The sequence below is a fragment of the Furipterus horrens genome, unplaced genomic scaffold (assembly GCF_987537825.1).
Source record: "Furipterus horrens unplaced genomic scaffold, mFurHor1.1.pri manual_scaffold_7, whole genome shotgun sequence".
NCBI classification, from domain to species: domain Eukaryota; kingdom Metazoa; phylum Chordata; class Mammalia; order Chiroptera; family Furipteridae; genus Furipterus; species Furipterus horrens.
In genome coordinates, this window is record NW_028327177.1 from 133779511 (window position 1) to 133797973 (window position 18463).

At 55.6% G+C, this 18463-nt stretch overlaps 1 protein-coding gene across 3 annotated transcripts; it reads left to right on the forward strand.

Moving 5' to 3' along the window:
- The first annotated feature begins 399 nt into the window (after positions 1-399).
- VILL (villin like) lies at positions 400-18379 on the forward strand. Of its 3 annotated transcripts, none has more exons than XM_090284502.1 (21): positions 400-451; positions 796-864; positions 4690-4753; positions 4923-4997; positions 5294-5499; positions 6840-6948; positions 8340-8450; positions 8746-8945; positions 9248-9326; positions 9418-9516; positions 10146-10281; positions 10515-10615; positions 12521-12658; positions 12761-12919; positions 13469-13648; positions 14225-14370; positions 15313-15457; positions 16938-17132; positions 17318-17392; positions 17597-17887; positions 18146-18379. In XM_090284502.1, the coding sequence occupies exons 3-21, from the start codon at positions 4691-4693 to the stop codon at positions 18257-18259; spliced, it is 2622 nt and encodes an 873-aa protein (XP_090140628.1). In that variant the 5' UTR covers positions 400-451; positions 796-864; position 4690; the 3' UTR covers positions 18260-18379. The 3 variants fall into 3 exon arrangements, with proteins under 3 accessions (XP_090140628.1, XP_090140630.1, XP_090140629.1); XM_090284504.1 differs by having other exon boundaries at positions 16938-17123; XM_090284503.1 differs by lacking the exon at positions 796-864 and having other exon boundaries at positions 418-451.
- The last annotated feature ends 84 nt before the right edge of the window (positions 18380-18463 follow it).

Below are 18463 nucleotides of genomic sequence, written 5' to 3' on the forward strand. Positions count from 1 at the left end.
GGGACCTGGGTCTCGCAGAGCCGGACTATCCCTGCCACCCCCACCAGCCTCAGTCCTACTTCCTGCTGGGGTGGTCTGGCCTTCTGGGGCTCAGGGATCAAGAGCCCATAAGAGCTCTCAGAGAAGGGAAGTCACAGTGTGTCCCGCAGGCACGTGTTGGCGAGCCCAGGCCTCTATTCTCTGCTCTCTCTGGCCACTGGTCCCCAGGAGGTGTGGCCTGGCTGACCAGCCGTGGCCCTGAGGAGGGAACTGCCTCTCAGAGAGCTGGGTCCATATTTGTTGACTGACTACCTAAGTTTGAAAGCCCAGCCCGCCCAGCCGTGGGGTGTGTCCTGCAGGGCAGGAGCAGGGATTGAATGACAGCGGAGGGGGAGCGGTGGGCAGGGCCTGTCTCCGTGCCAGGCTCAGCACTGCCCACAGGCAGGGCGAAGGTGCCAGCAGTTTCCAGCAGGTAGGCCCGGCAGGGCTGGGGACTCCGGGGAACCAGGGGTGGTGGGGAAAGTCAGGGGTGTACGCGTGAGGGCACAGGCTCGGCGTTGCCAAGGGGCTTGCAGAACAACTGGGGAGGCAGCGAGGAGCCCAGTGAGTGAGAACATGGGTGGGGGCGGGGGCAGGGAGGCCACAGCCGGAGCCACTGACAGGGAAGAGAGCAGCAATGGTATGTGGGTGGGGGTCTCCGTCACCACAGAATCGGGGCACCTGGGGACCCAGACCTGGCCCTCCTTTTCTGCACCCCAGCAGGCAGCACCCTTCCCCCTCTGGGAAGCTGTAACCTCAGGATCCACCCTTCCACAGGTATCTCAGGAGGAGGAAGTCAAGCAGCTGGGGAGAGAAAGGGGCACCAGAAGAGGGCGTAGGTGCCAGGTAGGGAGAAGGGGCACCAGGGTCACGAGGGAAGGAAGACTGACTGAAGGAAGGGAGCACTTTGGTGGGAGGGGAACCCAGGGGAGAGGGGGTGCATTGAAGGAAGAGGGGGGGTGTGGGAGGAGGCACCATGGGAAAGGATGGGCACTGGGGCACTGGGACGGGGGTGATATCGGAAGAGGTATTGGGCATCTGGGCAAGAAAAGAGGTCCTGAGTGGAGGAAGCCCACCCCCACAGAAAAGAAGGGGGCCCTCACTCAGAGTCAGTGCTGGAAGGGAGTTCCCCAGGGGAAAGAGGGCCATCTGTGGGCTTGGCAAGTTAAGAGGGGCTCTCTGGAGAGGGAAGGGATCCCCTGAGAAAGAGAAGGGATCCGAGGGGAAAGAGGGAGCCCCCATCCTTCGAGCATCCCTTCCCCCATCCTCCCAGAGTCCCGCTGGAAGACGCTGAACACGGGTCACATGGGGATGAGGGCCTCAGCCCCTGGGAGCCTGAGAGTTTGGCCCCTTGGGCTGGAACTGGATATTGGTCACCCTCTCAGCCCCTCAGGCATGGTGCTGTCCCCATCCGGTGAAATCGGCCTGGTCCCAACTTTCTGGCCACCCGTTTGCCTTTCCTGTCCCATGTACCACTGTGCTGAGGCCAGCCAGGCTTCCTGTCACCCTGTCACTGTGTCACACGGTTGCGTGATCTACAGCTCAGAGTTGGTGCTTCTGCTCACTGCTTCTGCCCCATCACCTCCAAATGTCACTGTGCCTGTCGCTTGGTGTCATCACGTTTTCTGTTGCTTGAGACCATCTTCACAGGGTCACTGTGTCTGCCAGTCACTCCTGTCACTGTCATAACAACAGGCCATCAAGTACACCAGCCATTCTGGGTACGGTCAGAGCTCACAGTGACTTTCCTTTCACTCAGGGCAGTCACCGGCCACAGGCTTCCTTCATTCAACAATTACTTGCTGAGTCCCTGCTGGGGTGTCAGGCACCTGGGCCTCAGGAATGCATGCCAACAGCATCTGGGGTCTCCAGGGTGTGTTCCAAGGGCTCCTGGGCTTCAGTAAAAGCTGCCCCCTCCCGCAGGACTGCCCCTCTGCCCACCCTGCTCTGGGCAGCTCCCCCGCCACACTTGCGTGACCAGCTTGGCCCTTGTGGAGAGGGATGGGTGTCTCCCACGGGTCCTGTGAGCTCAGCAGGGCCCGAGCCCTGCCCTGGGGGCCACTTTGTTTCACCTGTCACTCCCTGCCTCTTCTTCTGTAACTGTGTATCTCTGCTCTGCCTGTTTCCCCTGGTCACCAGGGTCAGCAGAACCGAGGGTGCTCCTCCTGCTGATAAAGCTGGGTGGGGTGAGGAGGGGAGATGGCTGATATAACCCTGTACCAGGGCCACTAGGAATGAGAAATTCAGAAAGAAGTGACTTCTGGGTCTGGTGAGCAAAGCAGCAGCAAGAAGAAAAGTTGCAGCCAGCTAAGAGGATTTAGGTTAGATGTAGAAAGAATGTCCATGGACGAAGGAATGAGCAGACCTCACACAGAGGCTCCCGCAAGAGTGCTGCAGAGAAGCCAGGGTAATTCAGTCATCTGCTGAGAGGTAACAAAAGGGAGAGTCCCGGTCCCCCCCAAATACCTCTCATTCCATGCTTCTCTCTCTCCTGTGGACCCTGGGAACCCCAGAGCACAAATTCAGTGAACTCAATCTCTGTCTGCAGAGCCTGTGGCTGATTGCGGAGTCTGTGTGTATTACACGTTCAGCTCTGTCTCAGGGACTTAAGAGTCCTTGTGACTGGTGTACCCAGTCCGCTCACGTTAGCTAAGTCTGTCGCTGGCTTCAGTCTGTCAGTCTTCAGAGACAGTCCTGTGTTCAGAGTCGTCCTGAGTGTGCAGAACCTTTGTCTTGTCTGCAGAGCCTGTTTCTGTCCCAGGCCTATTATCAGAGTCTTTTCAGAACCTGGGTCTTGTTAGACAGCCTGTCCCTGTTTCCCTGTGTACGAGACTGGCTTTGATTACAGAAGCTGCCCGGCCTGTGCAGCCTAACCCTGTCGACAGAGCCTGTCTGGTGTCCCTGTCTAGGATATTTCTTTCACCTCTTCCTGCCTAAGGACACTTTCTGTTGGCAAAGCTCTGCCTGGGTACAGTACCTTCTGCCTGCAGAACGTGGGCCCTATTTGTCCCATCTATGACATTTTTCAAGGCCTCTGCCTGAGTTTCCCTGGATGGAAACAATGTCTGCTTGCAGGACCTATTCCCATGAAGAGCTTATCACTGTCAGAGTCATGGTGTCCATCTGGGAGCACCTGACACTTCCTGCAGAGCAGTTCCCAGTTTGCAGAGTCTATGCCTGCCTGCACACTTCATTCCTAACATTATATGTGTACCTGTTAGCAGGGCCTTTCCCTATGTAGAGAGCTTTATCTCTTTCCAGGACTCATCTTTTTCTAGAAAACCTGTCCCTGTTTATAGAACCCAGCCCTGTTTCAAAATCTTGCCCATGTCTGGGGCATCTATGCTTGACCACAAAGCTCATTTCACTGCCAGCTGCTTTCAGCAAACCCTGCCGTCACTGAAGAAGCCGTTCCAGTTAACAGAGCCTGTCTGTTTGCAGAGCCTGTGTGGGCTTACAAAACCTCTCCCTATCTGCAAAGTCCGTCTCTAGGGGCTGTGTCGGCAGGGGCTGTGCCTTTTTTCAGAGCTTGGATCTCATTGTCATGTCCATGAATGTTTGCCCAGCCCACTCCCACCTCCCCGGAGGCCGGCTTCTAGTCTGCTTCCCGAGGCAGCCCCTGAGTGCAGAGGCTGGCCATGCCTGGAGAGCTTTGGCCTCTCTCAACAGCCTACTTCTGCCTAGGAAGCACTTGAGGAAGCATTTCTCCGACTGAAGATATTGCACCTGTGTGCTGACCTTGCCCATCCACCTCTCTGTCCGTATCTGCAGACTCTGTCCCTTCTGCAAAATCTGTCCCCGTCTTAAGGTTTGTCCCCATCCACCTTTCACAAAGCCCTTCCCAGTCTGCACAGGTCCTCCATACTTGCAGAACCTGTGACTGTCTGGGGACCTGTGACTGTTTGTGGAGTCTTTTTTCAGTGTCCACAAGCTTTGCTTGTTTGCTAGCCTGTCTGAATGTCCCTGGGTAGAGTCTGTGTCTCTGCACTGGTCATCCTTATGCACACAGACCGTCCCTGGCTACAGACCTCATTGTCCTTAGGAAAACCTGTACCTGTAGCATCCTGTTCTTCTGTCTGGGGAAGCTGCTGTCCCTGTTTGCAGAGCCTGTGCGTGTATGCAGGACCTTTTCCTATTCACACAGCCTCTCCCTCTCGGCAGGCGCTCCGTCTCTTTGCATTGCCCGTTCCTAATGATCTAGAAAACCTAGGCCTGTTTGCAGCTCTGTCCCTGTGTGCAGAGCCTGCCCCTGCCTGCAGAATCCGTTCTTACTAGCAGAGCCTTGCCTGCCGCATAACCTGTCACTGCCTACAGTGACTGTCCTGACTGTAGCTCCTCTGTCTGTCTGCATAGCCTACTTCTAACTCCCTGCCTGTTTGCAGAGCTGTCCCTATGTTCAAAGCCTGCCCCTGTCCACAGAGCTCAGTCCTGTTTCAAGAGCACAGGCACAGATGACAAACCAAGGTCCTGTTGGCAAAGCCTCTCTGTGCCGATGTCTGCAGTACCTGGCCTGGTTCGCTGGCATGTGTGCATGTATAGAGTGTTCCTTGGGAAAGACACGTGCTATGATGAGGGTGCTTTCGAGAGCTGAGGGCAAGGAGAGTCCTTGCTTGGAGGCCAGGGTCTGAGAACTCTGGCTCTTGTTTCCTTCCTCACTCCCGTCCGGCCTAGGATGGACGTCAGGAGCCTCCCAGCTGTCGAGAGCCATAGGGACCTCCACATATGGATCATTGAGGTGAGGGGCACCACCACCAGCTGCGCCGGTGCCACAAGAGGCGTGTGGTCTCTGAAACTAGGCTTTTCCTGGGCCTCAACTCAGAGCTCCCCCTCCCCCACCCCAGAGGGCCAGGGGGTGGGGGCGGGAAGGGTCTCCTGAGTTATCACTGGGCACCTTCCTCTCCCAGAACCGGGAGATGGTGCCTGTACCGGAGAGGGCTTATGGGAACTTCTTCGAGGCGCACTGCTACATCGTCCTCCACGTGAGTGCGGGGTTTGTCTGAGGGTGGCGGGGCCCAGCTGACGGTGCGGCGTAGGGTCCGCGCTGGGAAGAGGACTGCTGGGGACCCTAGAATCCCACCCCACAAAGGGGGCTGCATCCTCTGAGGCCTCTTCGCCCTTTCCTCCTTACTCTAGATCCCCTGCCCAGTCTCCCCAAGGCCTTTGCATATCTTAGACCTTGACCCCAGTGTCCACTCATGCCTTGGCCCTCGACCCTCCCCAATTCTGGAACCTCAGCTTTCCCCGACCCCTGGCCCCACAAATACCTGGGTCCTAGGTTCCTCAGAACCTGAAGGCCATGCAGGGGGCACCCAAGGACCTGCACTACTGGGTCGGAAAGAAGGCGAACCGAGAGGCGGAGGGCGTCGCGGGCACCCTTGTGCAGGACCTGCAGGAGGCGCTGGGTGGTGCCACTGTGCATCACCGAGAGGTGCAGGGCCACGAATCTGACTGTTTCTGCAGTTACTTCCGCCCAGGGGTCATGTGAGTGAGGGGGTTGGGGGGGGGTGGCGGGGACGACAGAACCGTAGGGTGGCCTGGGTGACCCTCTCCGTCATCCATAGTGTGCGGAGAGTTTGGGGGTGGCTAACACCCTGACTGCAATACAAATCACACACCATACCACTCACACTTAAAGTGTGCAATTCAGTGATTTTTAGTATATTCACAGATTTGTGCAACCATCGCCACAGTTTTAGAACATTTTCATCACCCCCAAAAGAGGCCCCATACCTTTGGCAGCCACTCCCCATTTCCCCCCAATACTCCCTGCCCCATCCGTATAGATTTGCCTATTCTGGACATTTCATAATATAATGGAATTATATTACATGTAATATATGGCTATACCATATTTTATGTATGTATTCAATTGTATAATGGACATTTGAGTTGTTTCCACTTTTGAGCTGTTAGGGATACGAGATTTTTGGTTTTCTTTTCCAGTTTTATTAAAATATAATTGACATCACCGCTGTATAAGTTTGAGGTGTACAACATAATGGTTTTGACTTAAGGATATTGTGAAATGACCAACTGTAGAGCAGTTTTTGTGTGGACATATGTTTTTCATTTCTCTTAGGTATACACCCAGAAGTGGACATCCATGTCATTTGAGTTTGCTTTTATGTTACTGTGCCTAGTAGAATCATGTCTTTTGCTATAAATTGTTTCAAATATGTATTAAATTAATAGTTGCACTATATTAGGTTGAACCACAGGAAATTGCTAACATTCAATCATTTCTGTTTTATACAGTTGAACCTAATATGTGCATATAGTATATCCATGAACACATACACACTTGTTTACATGACCATGCAGGAAACATGCCACTTCTATATATGTTCACCGAAGGTGGGCACACTTACATGTCTATCAGCACATTTGTGTGAATATTCTTGTCCATCTACACATATATGTTGTTTCCCTGAATTCCACACACTCACATTTATACCCACATGGATAAACAAATACTCATGCTCCCACTTGTATATGAGTACATTGTATGTGCACATGCTGGTTTGTGTGCACATGCATGTATTTACATTTGCACACATGGATAAATAGGAACACATTATGCCCCCACAGGCACACATGTACATATACATGCACATGTCTACATATCTACACATGGATAAACACATGCACACTCCTGCTCCACGTGCATAGCCATGTGCTCGCACGTGCCTGTGTCTGGCTGCACACGTGTGTTAAGTAGGCACATGTGTATTCCCATGTGTGTGCATGCATGTACTCACGTCTGCACTCACACCTGCACATGGCGGTGTATGGTCTTACATGGGACCTCATTCCCTCCTCAGCTACAGGAAGGGAGGCCTAGCATCTGACTTCAAGCATGTAGAGACCAACACGTACAACATCCGGAGACTGCTCTGCATCAAAGGGAGGAAGCATGTGTCAGCCACTGAGGTAAGGCCACCAGGGATGCCAGCTTGAACTTTGTGTACTGAAGTATAGGGACTTGTAGGGGATGCCAGGGGAATGGGGGGACCCACAGCTGTCATCATTCCCAGATGGCCTATATTTTTAAAATTTAATTTTCAATTACAGATGAAATACTATATTAAATGAGTTTCAGGTATACAACGTAGTGATTAGACATTTATGTAACTTACAAAGTGATTGCTCGATTAAGTCTAGTACCCAGTCCCAGATGGCCTGTCTTGAATAAGGAGAGAGAAGGCAGAGCCAGGCTCTTAGCCCTGCACCTGCCATGGCCCCTCAGACCCTCTGTCTCTTCCTTCATCTCACGGCCATATTAAGAACTTGGGGTGGGGCCAGGGTCGGGGAGACAGGTAGACAAGGTGTTGCATCTGGTCCTTATAAGCAGTACAAGGTGAAGACGCATGATTTTGGGTGGGGAATATAGACAGCCCCACCCTCTGATACACATTGTCATTGTCACCCATAGGCACACACAGTGTCTCCCACTGTTCCCCCTGAGGCCACTCTAGTCCATTGAGTGCCCTTGTGCCGTTGAGAACAGAGTGCACCTTACTTCCATTTGTTAGGATATTAACAGAAAATACTGATCTTAGTAGAAAAAGACATTTTGCTGTCATCTGGTAGACATTTGGTGTAATGAGCATTCAGGTGTTTGATGTCTGTGATGTGAATGAGCCTGAGTTGTACACGTTACTGTCTCATGGCATGTAGCAGCCCTGTGACTCAGGGACAATCTCACACAGGCTCACGCATGTTACTCACAAATTCAATGACCACACAGCCCTCGTCATGCAGAAATGTAGCCCTGGGTTTTGCCTGTTACCCTGACATAATTATTTGTCTCCCCTTTTACTCTCTGTCTGGATGATAACTATGCTTATCCATAGATAACACACTGTTCCCCACACAGGCAGACATACATTGTCACCCATGAGCTCATACACTTGTTCATATTTTATCTGCTGCCACATGTGGATATATGTACATGTGCACACATGAACAAACATGTATACCCCAAATGTATACATGTGTGCATATACACGTGTACAGTTACAGGCACACATTGAGTGAAACGTGTCATAGTCGTGTACACCCTGTGATATGCAACCTTGTCTAGTCACACATGCCTAGAAATGCACACAGCCACAGAGTGACCCTCAAGGTGCCATATGGTTACACAGATGCCTGCATGCATGCCATAATAGTAGCATCATGGTCACAGATACATGCAGTTACACACAAGTGGCACGTTCGAGCTATGCTCACATAGGTGGGGACAGGCTGTAGTTCCCCTGCCCTTGGTTGCTAGTGGTATGATACACTGTCTCCTTCCCTGCACCTCCTGGCTCTGGCAGGTGGAGCTCTCTTGGGAAAGTTTTAAAAAAGGTGACATCTTCCTGCTGGACCTGGGCAAGGTGATGATCCAGTGGAATGGGCCCAACACCAGCATTTCCGAGAAGGCACGGGTCAGTGTCTGCCTGGGAACTAAGGGGTGCAGGACTTGCGGAGAGGGGTGGTCCTCCAGGTACCCATCCTCCAACCACCCCAGGGGTAGGCCAGCTTCTGCTACCACCTGAAAATCAACTACTAGGTACAAGCTGAGTCAGACCCTGCACTGGTGGTACATCTGGGTGCCAGGATAAGGGGACACCCTCCCCCAGCCTCTGGGAGTTGAGAAGTGACAGGAAGGATCTGGGATGCTGTCTAAGGGGCAAAGGGGGCATGCTGGGGAAGCCCTGACTGCCAAGTCCTCTCCTGCAGGGCCTGGCCCTGACCTGCAGCCTCCGGGACAGGGAGCGTGGTGGCCGTGCACAGATCGGTGTACTGGATGATGAGGTTGAAACCCCTGGCCTCATGGAGATCATGGAAGCTGTGCTGGGCTGCAGAGTGGGCAGCCCGTACGCCGCAACGCCCAACGAGAGTATTAACCAGCTGCAGAAGGCCCGTGTCCACCTCTACCAGTGAGCAGACCTTGGGCGAGGGCAGGGTGTGTGGAATCGGCCAAGCCTGCATGTCCGTCATTACAGCAATAAACAGGGTCTCTAGAAAGCCCTCCAGAAAGGGCTCGTGTGTTTCTGGGGCAGGCCGTGTGGTATACTCTTGCATGGCTGCCTTTCAGAGAAACTCATTGTATAGACAGGGCAACTAAGGCCCTGAGAGGCTCCATGCCGCGGCCTCGGGGTGAGGGAGGGCTACATGGGGCTACAGTGGAGCCAGGCCAGGAAGAGGCTGAGCTGCTCACATCTGGATGCCTGTCCTCCAGTGTCTACGAGAAGGGTCAGACCCTGGTGATCCAAGAGCTGGCGACCTGCCCATTGACCCAAGACCTACTGAAGGAGGAGGTGAGACAGGCCTGGCCCCCTCTCGCCCCACCCACACCACAACTCTGCCGGGACCGGACCACCTGCTGACCAGCCCCACTCTTGCTCCCAGGACTGCTACATCCTGGACCAGGGCGGTTTCAAGATCTACGTGTGGCAGGGACGCAAGTCTAACCACCAGGAATTAAAGGCTGCCTTTAGCCGGGCTCTGGTGAGGCTGTGGGGCCCTGACTCAGAGGGACGCAGTGCTGCCCTGCGGCTTGAAGGGGGAGGCAGCCCTTCCCCCCAGGCCAGGAGGTACATAAGTCCTGCCCTGGGAGCCTGCCTGGTGGAGGACATGACCCTGACAGGTTCTAAGCCTGGAGACAAACCTCTTGGTCTGAGGGAGGAGAGACAGCTCTGCCCAGGGGTCTGCCGGGGACCACAGGGCCCTCCCTGGGGAAGTGGAGGCATGTGGCCTGCCTGGGGAACCCTGATGGGGGAGGCCTGGGCGGAACCAGTTAGCACCCACGGAACCGTGTGTCAAAGGCTGAGGCGGGCCTGCCTTGAAGCCTTAGCGCACTGGGTGCCCCTCCTTTTTGAGGAGGGGAGACAGGGCCCTGCCTGGGTCTGATGGGTTGTCCTGGTCAGCCCTTTCTGAGGCCCAGACTAAGGGGACCCTGCCTGTCCTCAGGGACCTCGGAGAAGTCAGTAGTGGCAGAGCCAGCTCCAAAAAGTGACGGCTCTGTGAGTGACAGCTGCTCAGGGCTCAGCTGGCCCCGCAGCTGGCGCATCAGGTCCCTGCGGATGGAGCCGTGCAGCGGGCCCTGGGGCGCAGGCCTGACAGAGCCTCCGCCCCAGGGCTTCATCCAGGCCAAGGGCTACCCGCCCCATACCAGCGTGGAGGTGGTGAGTGATGGCATGGAGTCCGCCGCCTTCAAGCAGCTCTTCCGGTCCTGGTCTAAGCAGCGCGGGAACAGGGACAGCTGCAGAATCCGTGAGTGGGGTGGGGGGTGGGGGGCTGTGGGGCGGGGCCTGTGGGGGCGGGGCCTGCGGCAAGGCTGCAGGGGCGGGGCCTGTAGGCAGAGCCCGGGGCCTTGGCGGGATGAGTGAGGAGGTGTGGCCAGAGGGGCTTATTGAATGATGGGTGGGTCAGGTGGAGACGGATGAGGGGGCCTGTGGAGCCACCGGGGCAGCAGGCACCAGTGACACCCTCTGCCCCACCTTCAGGAAAATTGACTCAGGGGAAGATCGACGTGGGCATGCTGCACAGCCAACCTGAGCTAGCTGCCCAGCTCAGGATGGTGGACGATGGCTCTGGGCAGGTGGAGGTGAGGGGCACTGGTGTGGCGCAAGAAAAGGGCGGTGGAGCGGGGGCGGGGGGGGGCATGGGCACACAGGGGTAGGCTTTGTCTTCAGGTGAGCCAGCTACTCTCAAGTACACATCTGCAGACAAAAAAGGACACCCAGGGGCATGTGTACTTATACGTACACCCTCCCGACAGCCGCCTCATACGTATCATGCGTAATCCATTATACCCAGCCATGGCCACTCACTCACATAACACAGTAACACTCGGACACTTTCTTGTGCCCTTTTGTCATGTGGATGACACAGCCATGTGTATGATAACATAGACACACATACCTGCACCTTGTAATTGCACTTAATCACAGCCCAGTGCACAACTGCAAGAATTAATTTCACAAATTCTACATCTCGCATGATTGGTCACATATAGACGTGAACCCACAGGGACACACCAACAAATATACAGAGTCAGATAATCACAGCCCCACACACCCAACCCCCAACACACAGTCACACACCATCAGCCCCCTGTCTGGTCTCAGACCAGTGTTCTGGGAGAGGCGAGGGCTGGAGATCACTTCCAGGTTCTGTACATGGAGTAGAGTTGCATCTTGACCTGTTGGCTGAACTCCTGGACGGAGCCTCCAATTCCTTTGGGCCTTGGGTTTTGGTTTTTGTTTTTCTATAAAATGGGGGCCAAAACTGTGGTCCCATCTGGGCCCAAGGCTGGTGTGGGGGTGCTGTGAGATTCTGGGACTGCTGGGCTTATGTAAAGGGTTCTAGTTCTCAAGGTAGGTCAAGGTCAGAGAAAATATTGTTTCTCCAAGGTTTCCTCCTACAATTGCCCAAATATGGATGCACAGAAGTGGTGAATGAGGAGAGCCAGAGGCAGGAGGAGACAGGGCTAGGCAGCGAGGAAGTGGGGAGCAGGGAGAGAGGAAGACAGGGAAGGGGGACAGGAAGAAAGAGACAGAGGAGACTGAGAAAGCAGAGAGCTGTGGGTAGGGGGGATGGGATGAAGGGCAGGGAGCAATGGGGCACACAGGGAGAGAGGAGCAGTCAGTGAGCTAGAGAGGAAAGCAGCAGGCAAGTGGACAGACAAGTAGGGGGAGGCCCCAGCCTGGAGGCCTGGCCAGGTAAATGCTGCTTCTGGGTGGCATGTGTTCGGATTCAGCCTCTTCTGCACAACGCAGGCTTCTAGATGCTCTGATCTGGAGGAGAACTTCTCCAAAGACAGCTGTCAGGCTCCGTGTGGGCACAGATTGCCCAGGCTTGGTTTCCTGCCATGTCAAGGTGGGCATGGTTACCCCCACTTTACAGGTTGGAAAAACTGAAGCTCAGAAAGGTCTTACTGCCAACACAGGCCAACCTGAGATTTGACCAGGTTTGCCTATTTCCAGAGCCCATGTTCACTACCCACGGGAACAAGAAATCATGTTGTTAAGTGTGGGGAAGTGCATTCATCTCAGTCTTTGAGCAGGCTTTGTATTTTCAAGTGACCCTTGAAAAAAGGGAATTTTTCCAAGAGCCCCAAGGCCTTGCTTCTGCCCAGCCTTTGTTGCCCTGGCCTGAGCAGTGAAGAGTTCTGCTGGGACCTGCCTGCCCCTAACTCATGCTGTGGCTGGTGTGTGGCAAGGGTCAGGCTTGCCTTGGCAGCCTCTGGAGTCCTCACCACTTGTTGTCCCAGGCACCACCACGTGCCAGCTCAGAGTCCTGGCTGAGAGCAGGCTGGCACAGGTGTGGTGGGTCCCGGGGCCCCATGGGGGAAAGGGTCACATGCAGATCCTAGCACAAACCCAGCACCAAGCACAGGGTAGGTGCAGAGTTGGGGGCGAGCTGTTTGCCTGCACAGATGAGGCTGAGGAGAGCTTTCAGGGTGGGCACAGGGTGAGTTCAGATAGAAGAACCAACTCCTGTTCCACAGGTGTGGTGCATCCGGGACTGTGGCAGGGAGCCCGTGGACCCTAAGCATCATGGACAGTTTTGTGCAAGCAACTGCTACCTTGTCCTCTACACATACCAGAAGATGGGTCGCATCCAGTACATCCTGTACCTATGGCGGGTACACAGGCCTGGGGGGAGAGGAGGGGCAGGCACCTTCCAGGCTCAGAGCTGAGATCTGAGAATGGGATCTAAGAGTTGCCGTCACCAACCCCGTCTGCAGGGCCACCATGCCACCATGCGTGAGATAAAGGCCTTGAACTGCAATGCTGAGGAGTTAGACCCCATGTACCATGGAGCCCTGGTGGAAGAGCGTGTGACCATGGGCAGCGAGCCCCCCCACTTCCTTGCCATCTTCCAGGGCCAGCTGGTGGTCTTCCAGGTATGACCCACCTTTGCTTCTGTGGCCACAGCCTCGTGGCTCGTCCATGTGCCAGTGACCCTATATACACATGCAAACACCTCATTGGGCCAGGGGCCCAGCTGACCACCACCCCCACTTGGGTTTCCTAGTGTGTGTCGGAGGCCCAGGAGCTCCAAGGGTGACTCCTGACTAAGTTTCTTCCCCCTCCCCCCCACCCCAGTGCTCAGAGCCAGCCACAAAGCGGGAGCACAAGTGAGGAAGTGTTAACTGAAAGGGAGCCAGGACCTTGCCTGGGGTCACACATGGGCAAAGCCGGTCCCCACTTTCCACCTTCAAGCCTGGGGGAACTCTACTCTGACCCCTTGGAGATGGGGTGAGGAGTCCATTTAGAAAGGTCTGGTTCCATCCTAGACGATGGGACCCTCACACTGTACACCCAGAGGGTCCAGAAAACAGTGGTGGCTTCAAGAAAGGGATCCCTGGGCCTTGAGGCAGTTTGTCCCCCACTGGGACCGGGAGGCAGCCCCCAGGAGCTATTGCCCCAGCTGATGCCCCGCCCTCTTGTAGGGGAGCACTGGGCTCAGTTGGAAGGGGCAGCCGGCATCCCCCACGAGGCTCTTCCATGTGCAAGGCACCGATAGCCACAACACCAGGACCATGGAGGTGCCAGCCTGGGCCTCAGCCCTCAACTCCAGTGGCATCTTCTTGCTGGTCACAGCCAGCATCTGCTACCTCTGGTTTGGGAAGGTACCTCCAACCCCGACCAGTCTATTCATGCTTGGGGCACTGGTGCCAGGCAGGGATGGGGGCCACCCCACAGGGGATGCAGCTTCAAGTCCAACCTCAGATAGGCCTGGAGGGGATGGGGGTAGGGCATGTGTCCCCTCTGGACCCTGGGGGAAGTTATAAAGTGACAGGTGGACCTGGGAGTCCACAGGTCAGAACTAGGCCAGACCCAGCCTGCCTCCCCTCCTTCCTGCCTCACGCAGGGAGCTGCCCCTTCCCAACTCTCTTGGGAAAAGGAGGAGGCCTAGTTCTGCTTGTCAGAATTTTCTCTGATCTTCAGCATAAACCATAAATGGTCCCCAAACTTGGGGGTGCCTATCCCGTCCTCTGGACCTAGAGAGGGTTCTAGTCCCTGTGGCTCTGATCAGCAGGGGAAACAGAGGGAGGCCGGTAGGGGCAGGAAGGATGATTCTTTGCTCATGCATGCCCTCCCTTCACCTAGGCCTCCTGTGACTCAGGCCCCTGTGAGGGAGGGCTGTGGGGCTGGAGGTGAAGACCCCTCCCCTGCAGGGCCTGACCCAGCTATTTGCCTGCCAGGGCTGCAGCGGTGATCAGCGTGAGATGGCGCGGACGGTAGTCCCTGTCATCTCCGAGAAGGACAAGGAAACAGTGCTGGAGGGTCAGGAGCCTCCCCACTTCTGGGAGGCCCTGGGGGGCCGGGCTCCCTACCGCAGCAACAAGAGGTGACAGGGTTGGGAGGAGGGTGTTCTCCTTACACAGAGGAGGAATCTGAGGCCCAAAGAGGGTGGGGTGATTAATTAAGGGTCACATATAGAGCTGGAGGGGTCAGACTAGAACTGAGGACTCTTGGTTCCCCACCCCAGGGGCTCCCATGAGTACAGCCCTCCCCTCCCCTCACTCCCCAGCCCTGGGTACCTAAGATCAGGCAGATGCAGAGAGAGCAGGGCAGTGGTGCCCTCTGCTGGCTGAATGTGCTCCCTGCATTGTCCCAGTCCTGGATCATCCCATTGACGGGAGCCATTCCCCTACCCCACATTCCCCCAGGGGCGTGGTGCCGCTTGTGTGTGTGTGTGTGTGTGTGTGTGTGTGTGTGTGTGTATGCGCGCGTGCACACGTGTATAAATGCACAAGGGTGTGTATGAGAGGGTAGGGCAGAGTGAAGCCTCAAAGGGAGGAGGGAGCTGAATACCTCCGCCCTGTACTGTCTGCATGGCCTGGTTTATGCACCACACTCCCCCCAAGTCTCCAGAGCTCCTAAGTACTACTGTCCCCCTGTCTCAGCCTAAATCCCCTCCTCCCACCTTGAGCCTGACACCGGATCCCAGCCAGGAGTGGGACTCGCAACTCCTCCTTCCCAAGGAGGCCAGGGCTCCAGCTCAGGCCCGCCCCACCTATCCCTTTCTGGTGCATGTCCCTGGGAAAATTCATGGGGAAGCTGGTGCCACAGCTGGCCAGAGCTAGACGAGTCACCTAATCTGCTTTCCCCACTGACACTGAGGCCCAGAGAGGAGGAGGTTGGGTGTTCCCAGAATGAATTGCGGGATGGGTGGAGCTCAGAGAAGGGCCTGGTCCCTGGGGTGCATGCCCCTGGGGTCGGCACCCCTGTGCTGAGAGCTAGCTTGGCCCAGGCCGCGTCCCTGACAGCCTGTGCCCACATTGGCCAGCCTCCCCGAGGACGTCTCCAGCTTCCAGCCACGACTGTTTGAGTGCTCCAGCCAGAACAGCCACCTGGTCCTCACAGAAGTGGTGTTCTTTAGCCAACACGACCTGGACAACTATGACGTCATGCTACTTGACACCTGGCAGGAGGTGAGGCGGCCACCTCTGCCCTACTGGGGTGTGCCTGCATCTGTGTAACTGCATGTGAACATGTGTGTCTTTGTTCCTTACCATATGACTTCATGTAAAGCTGCAAGTGAGTCTCTGTGACACTGAGTGTGACATGAGTGACCATGAATGACTGTCACAGTGAGCCTTCAGGAGCCTAGGACTATGTGTCTGGAACTTGTATGTGATTGTGACTGGCTCTGCAGTTATATGTAACTCCCTGTGCTTTCAAATTGTGTGTGATTCCCAGTGGCTACCTGGGGCTGACATATGTCAATGTCAAGTGAGCAACTGTATGTTGGACAACTGACAGCGTGTGCATGTGTGATGCATATGCCTCTGTATGCGTGGCTGTGTGGTCAAGGAACGGCCCGTAACTGGCCAGACGAGCCACGGCCAGTAAGACTGTGTGAGACTCTGGCCAGCCGTGGGTGTGAGTGACTGAGTGTCTGCACTTGTGTGGCTGGGTCATTGTTTCTGTGTGGCTGCATGCAGTGGTTTCTCAGGCTACCTGTGTTTCCCAGGCTGGATGTATGCGACAACTGTGTAATCAAGTGTGACTGACTACACAGAGCAACTGGTCCTACCGGGAGGAGGTGGAGCCTCCCACTTTCACTGGATGGTTCCTCTCCTGGGAACCCTCCAAGTTCATGTGCAACTGTGTGTGACTCTGGGTGACGGTGTGTGGCTGTGATTTGCTGTCTGGCTGTGGCGATGGGTGATCGTGTCTGTGCCACTATGACACTGTGTGACTACGATGAGGCTGATAGATCCCCATGTCACTTGGAGCAATAACAAAGCCCTCACCACAACCCTGCATGGTCCCCCCCTCTCCCCGTGCCTGTTCTGCTTCACCGCAATGGCCTCATGCTGGAATCCTATCCCACCCAGAGGCGTCATCCCAGGGCTGAAGGCTCTCCTGGTCCTCAAAGGTGCCAGGCTCGCTCAGGGCCTGCGCGCTGGCTGTTGCTTCTGGTTACACTTTCTCCCCAGATGTCCCATGACTTGCTCCCTCACCTCTCTCGGATCTTGACTCCGATGTCTTCTCAGTAAGGCCCTCCCTGACATTAAAATTACGTTATTTCCACCGTAATTACACTTATCTTCTTTCCTTGCCTTATTTTTCTCCATCTGATACATTACCTATTTTATTTATCTTTCTGTCTCCCCCAATACAATGAAAGCTCTACAAGGGAAAGGCTTTTTGTCTATTTTTTCCCCACTATTGAATCCCTTGGCCCACAATCGGTGCTAAGTCAATATTTGTGGACTGAATGCAAACATACATATATGCCTGCAACCTTCTGGAGTGTTTATGGGTGTGTGGATATGGTGGCCAAACGGTGTGTGTCTGGTATGTCTGGGAGCTCTGTGATCATCTCATGGGCAGGCGTGGGAAGGAAGAGGTCAGCTCTGGGCAGCCCCTCCACCTAGCCAAAGCCAGGCCCTCTCTGTGGCCCAGATCTTCCTGTGGGTCGGGGAAGCTGTGAGCCAGCTGAAGAAAGAGGCAGTGGCGTGGAGCCAGGAGTACCTGCAGACCCACCCGGCAGGGAGGAGCCATGCCACACCCATCGTGCTGATCAAGCAGGGCCATGAGCCTCTCACTTTCACTGGATGGTTTCCCACCTGGGACCCCTACAAGTGGACCGTGAGTGAGGTCTGAACCTCGAGTCCCACCCGAACCTGGGGGATAGGGGCTTGCCCTGGGCAGACTGAGAGGAGGCATTGCCCTGCCTGGGAACCTCCAGTGTGGGCTGGGGAGACCTGGTCTTGTCCTCAGGCCCCCTCCTGGGTCCCAGTGGTGCCTCTCCATCTCACCCCCACCCTGATTCTTGTCCACAGAACCACCAGTCTTTTAGGGAGGTGGTGGAGAGCAGCCTGGGAGCTGTAGTTGCTGATGTCTCTGAGATAACCACAGTGAGTGCTGGGTCCCCCCAGGGTCCCCCCAGGGTCTGGGCTCAGTCAGCATGGTCCAGATGGGCAGAACGGGCAGGGAAGGAGCCTAGCCCTGATAGGTAGCAGGGATTGCAGTTTGGAGCAAGAGGGCCAGTGGGCTCAGTGTGGCCTCCCCGTGGGAGCCTATCCCCCATCTTCCTCAGCCTGAGTCCCCTCTATGGACAGGAAATCAACAACTTCCAGCTGTCCAGAAGGCCAAGCAATAGCAGGACGGGCCCCTTGGCCCAGCAGGCCCTCAAGGCCTCCCAGGACAGGTCAGAAAATGAGCTGGAGCCGAGCCCCAAGGCAGGCGGCAGCAGCACCAGCAGCAGCAGCAGCAGCAGCACCAGCAGCAGCAGCAGCAGCAGCTACCACAGCAGCCCCAAACCCATGGTCAACGGGGGCCTTCCCCGAGAGCAGCTGATGCACCAGGCCGTGGAGGACCTGCCGGAGGGTGTGGACCCGGCCCGCAAGGAGGTAGGTGCCCCAGACCCCCTGCCACTCTCTGCCCCAGTGCTAATTTAACACCTAAAACTGACCTGGAGGCACCTAGGGGGTCACAATGATCGTGGGCAATGGGCAGGCTGCCCAGGGAGATGTGTGTTCCAGACGGCGTGACGGACAGAGAGATATGGGACAAGAGAGCCTTCAGCCCTGGGATGACGCCTCTGGGTGGGACAGGATTCCGGGTTCAGCTGACACTCTTCCCTGTATCCACCGCCCCCACCCCCACAGTTCTATCTCTCAGACTCTGACTTCCAAGATATCTTTGGGAAGTCTAAGAAGGCATTCTACAGTATGGCCAAGTGGAGGCAGCAGCAGGAGAAAAAGAAGTTTGGCTTCTTCTAAACCAGGCCCTGCTTCCACCAGTGCCGCTCACATGGCTGAGCCCCTGTGGGTAACTCCCCCACATGTACGTGAGCGCCTGGGGAGACTCCTGGGTCAACCCCTCCCTGTGAATAAAAGTTTTTAGCCTTCAGAAGGTGTGGTGTGTGGGCTTTCAAGTATGATCACTCAGTAGGTTGGCCTCTGGGGCTGGAGGGATTTCATGTC

Bases quoted from the DNA above. Each gene is read 5' to 3' on its own strand.
- VILL (XM_090284502.1), top strand. From the start codon at position 4,691: ATGGACGTCAGGAGCCTCCCAGCTGTCGAGAGCCATAGGGACCTCCAC. The intron at 9,327-9,417 runs GTGAGACAGGCC...TCTTGCTCCCAG, and splicing joins AAGACCTACTGAAGGAGGAG to GACTGCTACATCCTGGACCA. The intron at 12,659-12,760 runs GTACACAGGCCT...CCCCGTCTGCAG, and splicing joins ACATCCTGTACCTATGGCGG to GGCCACCATGCCACCATGCG.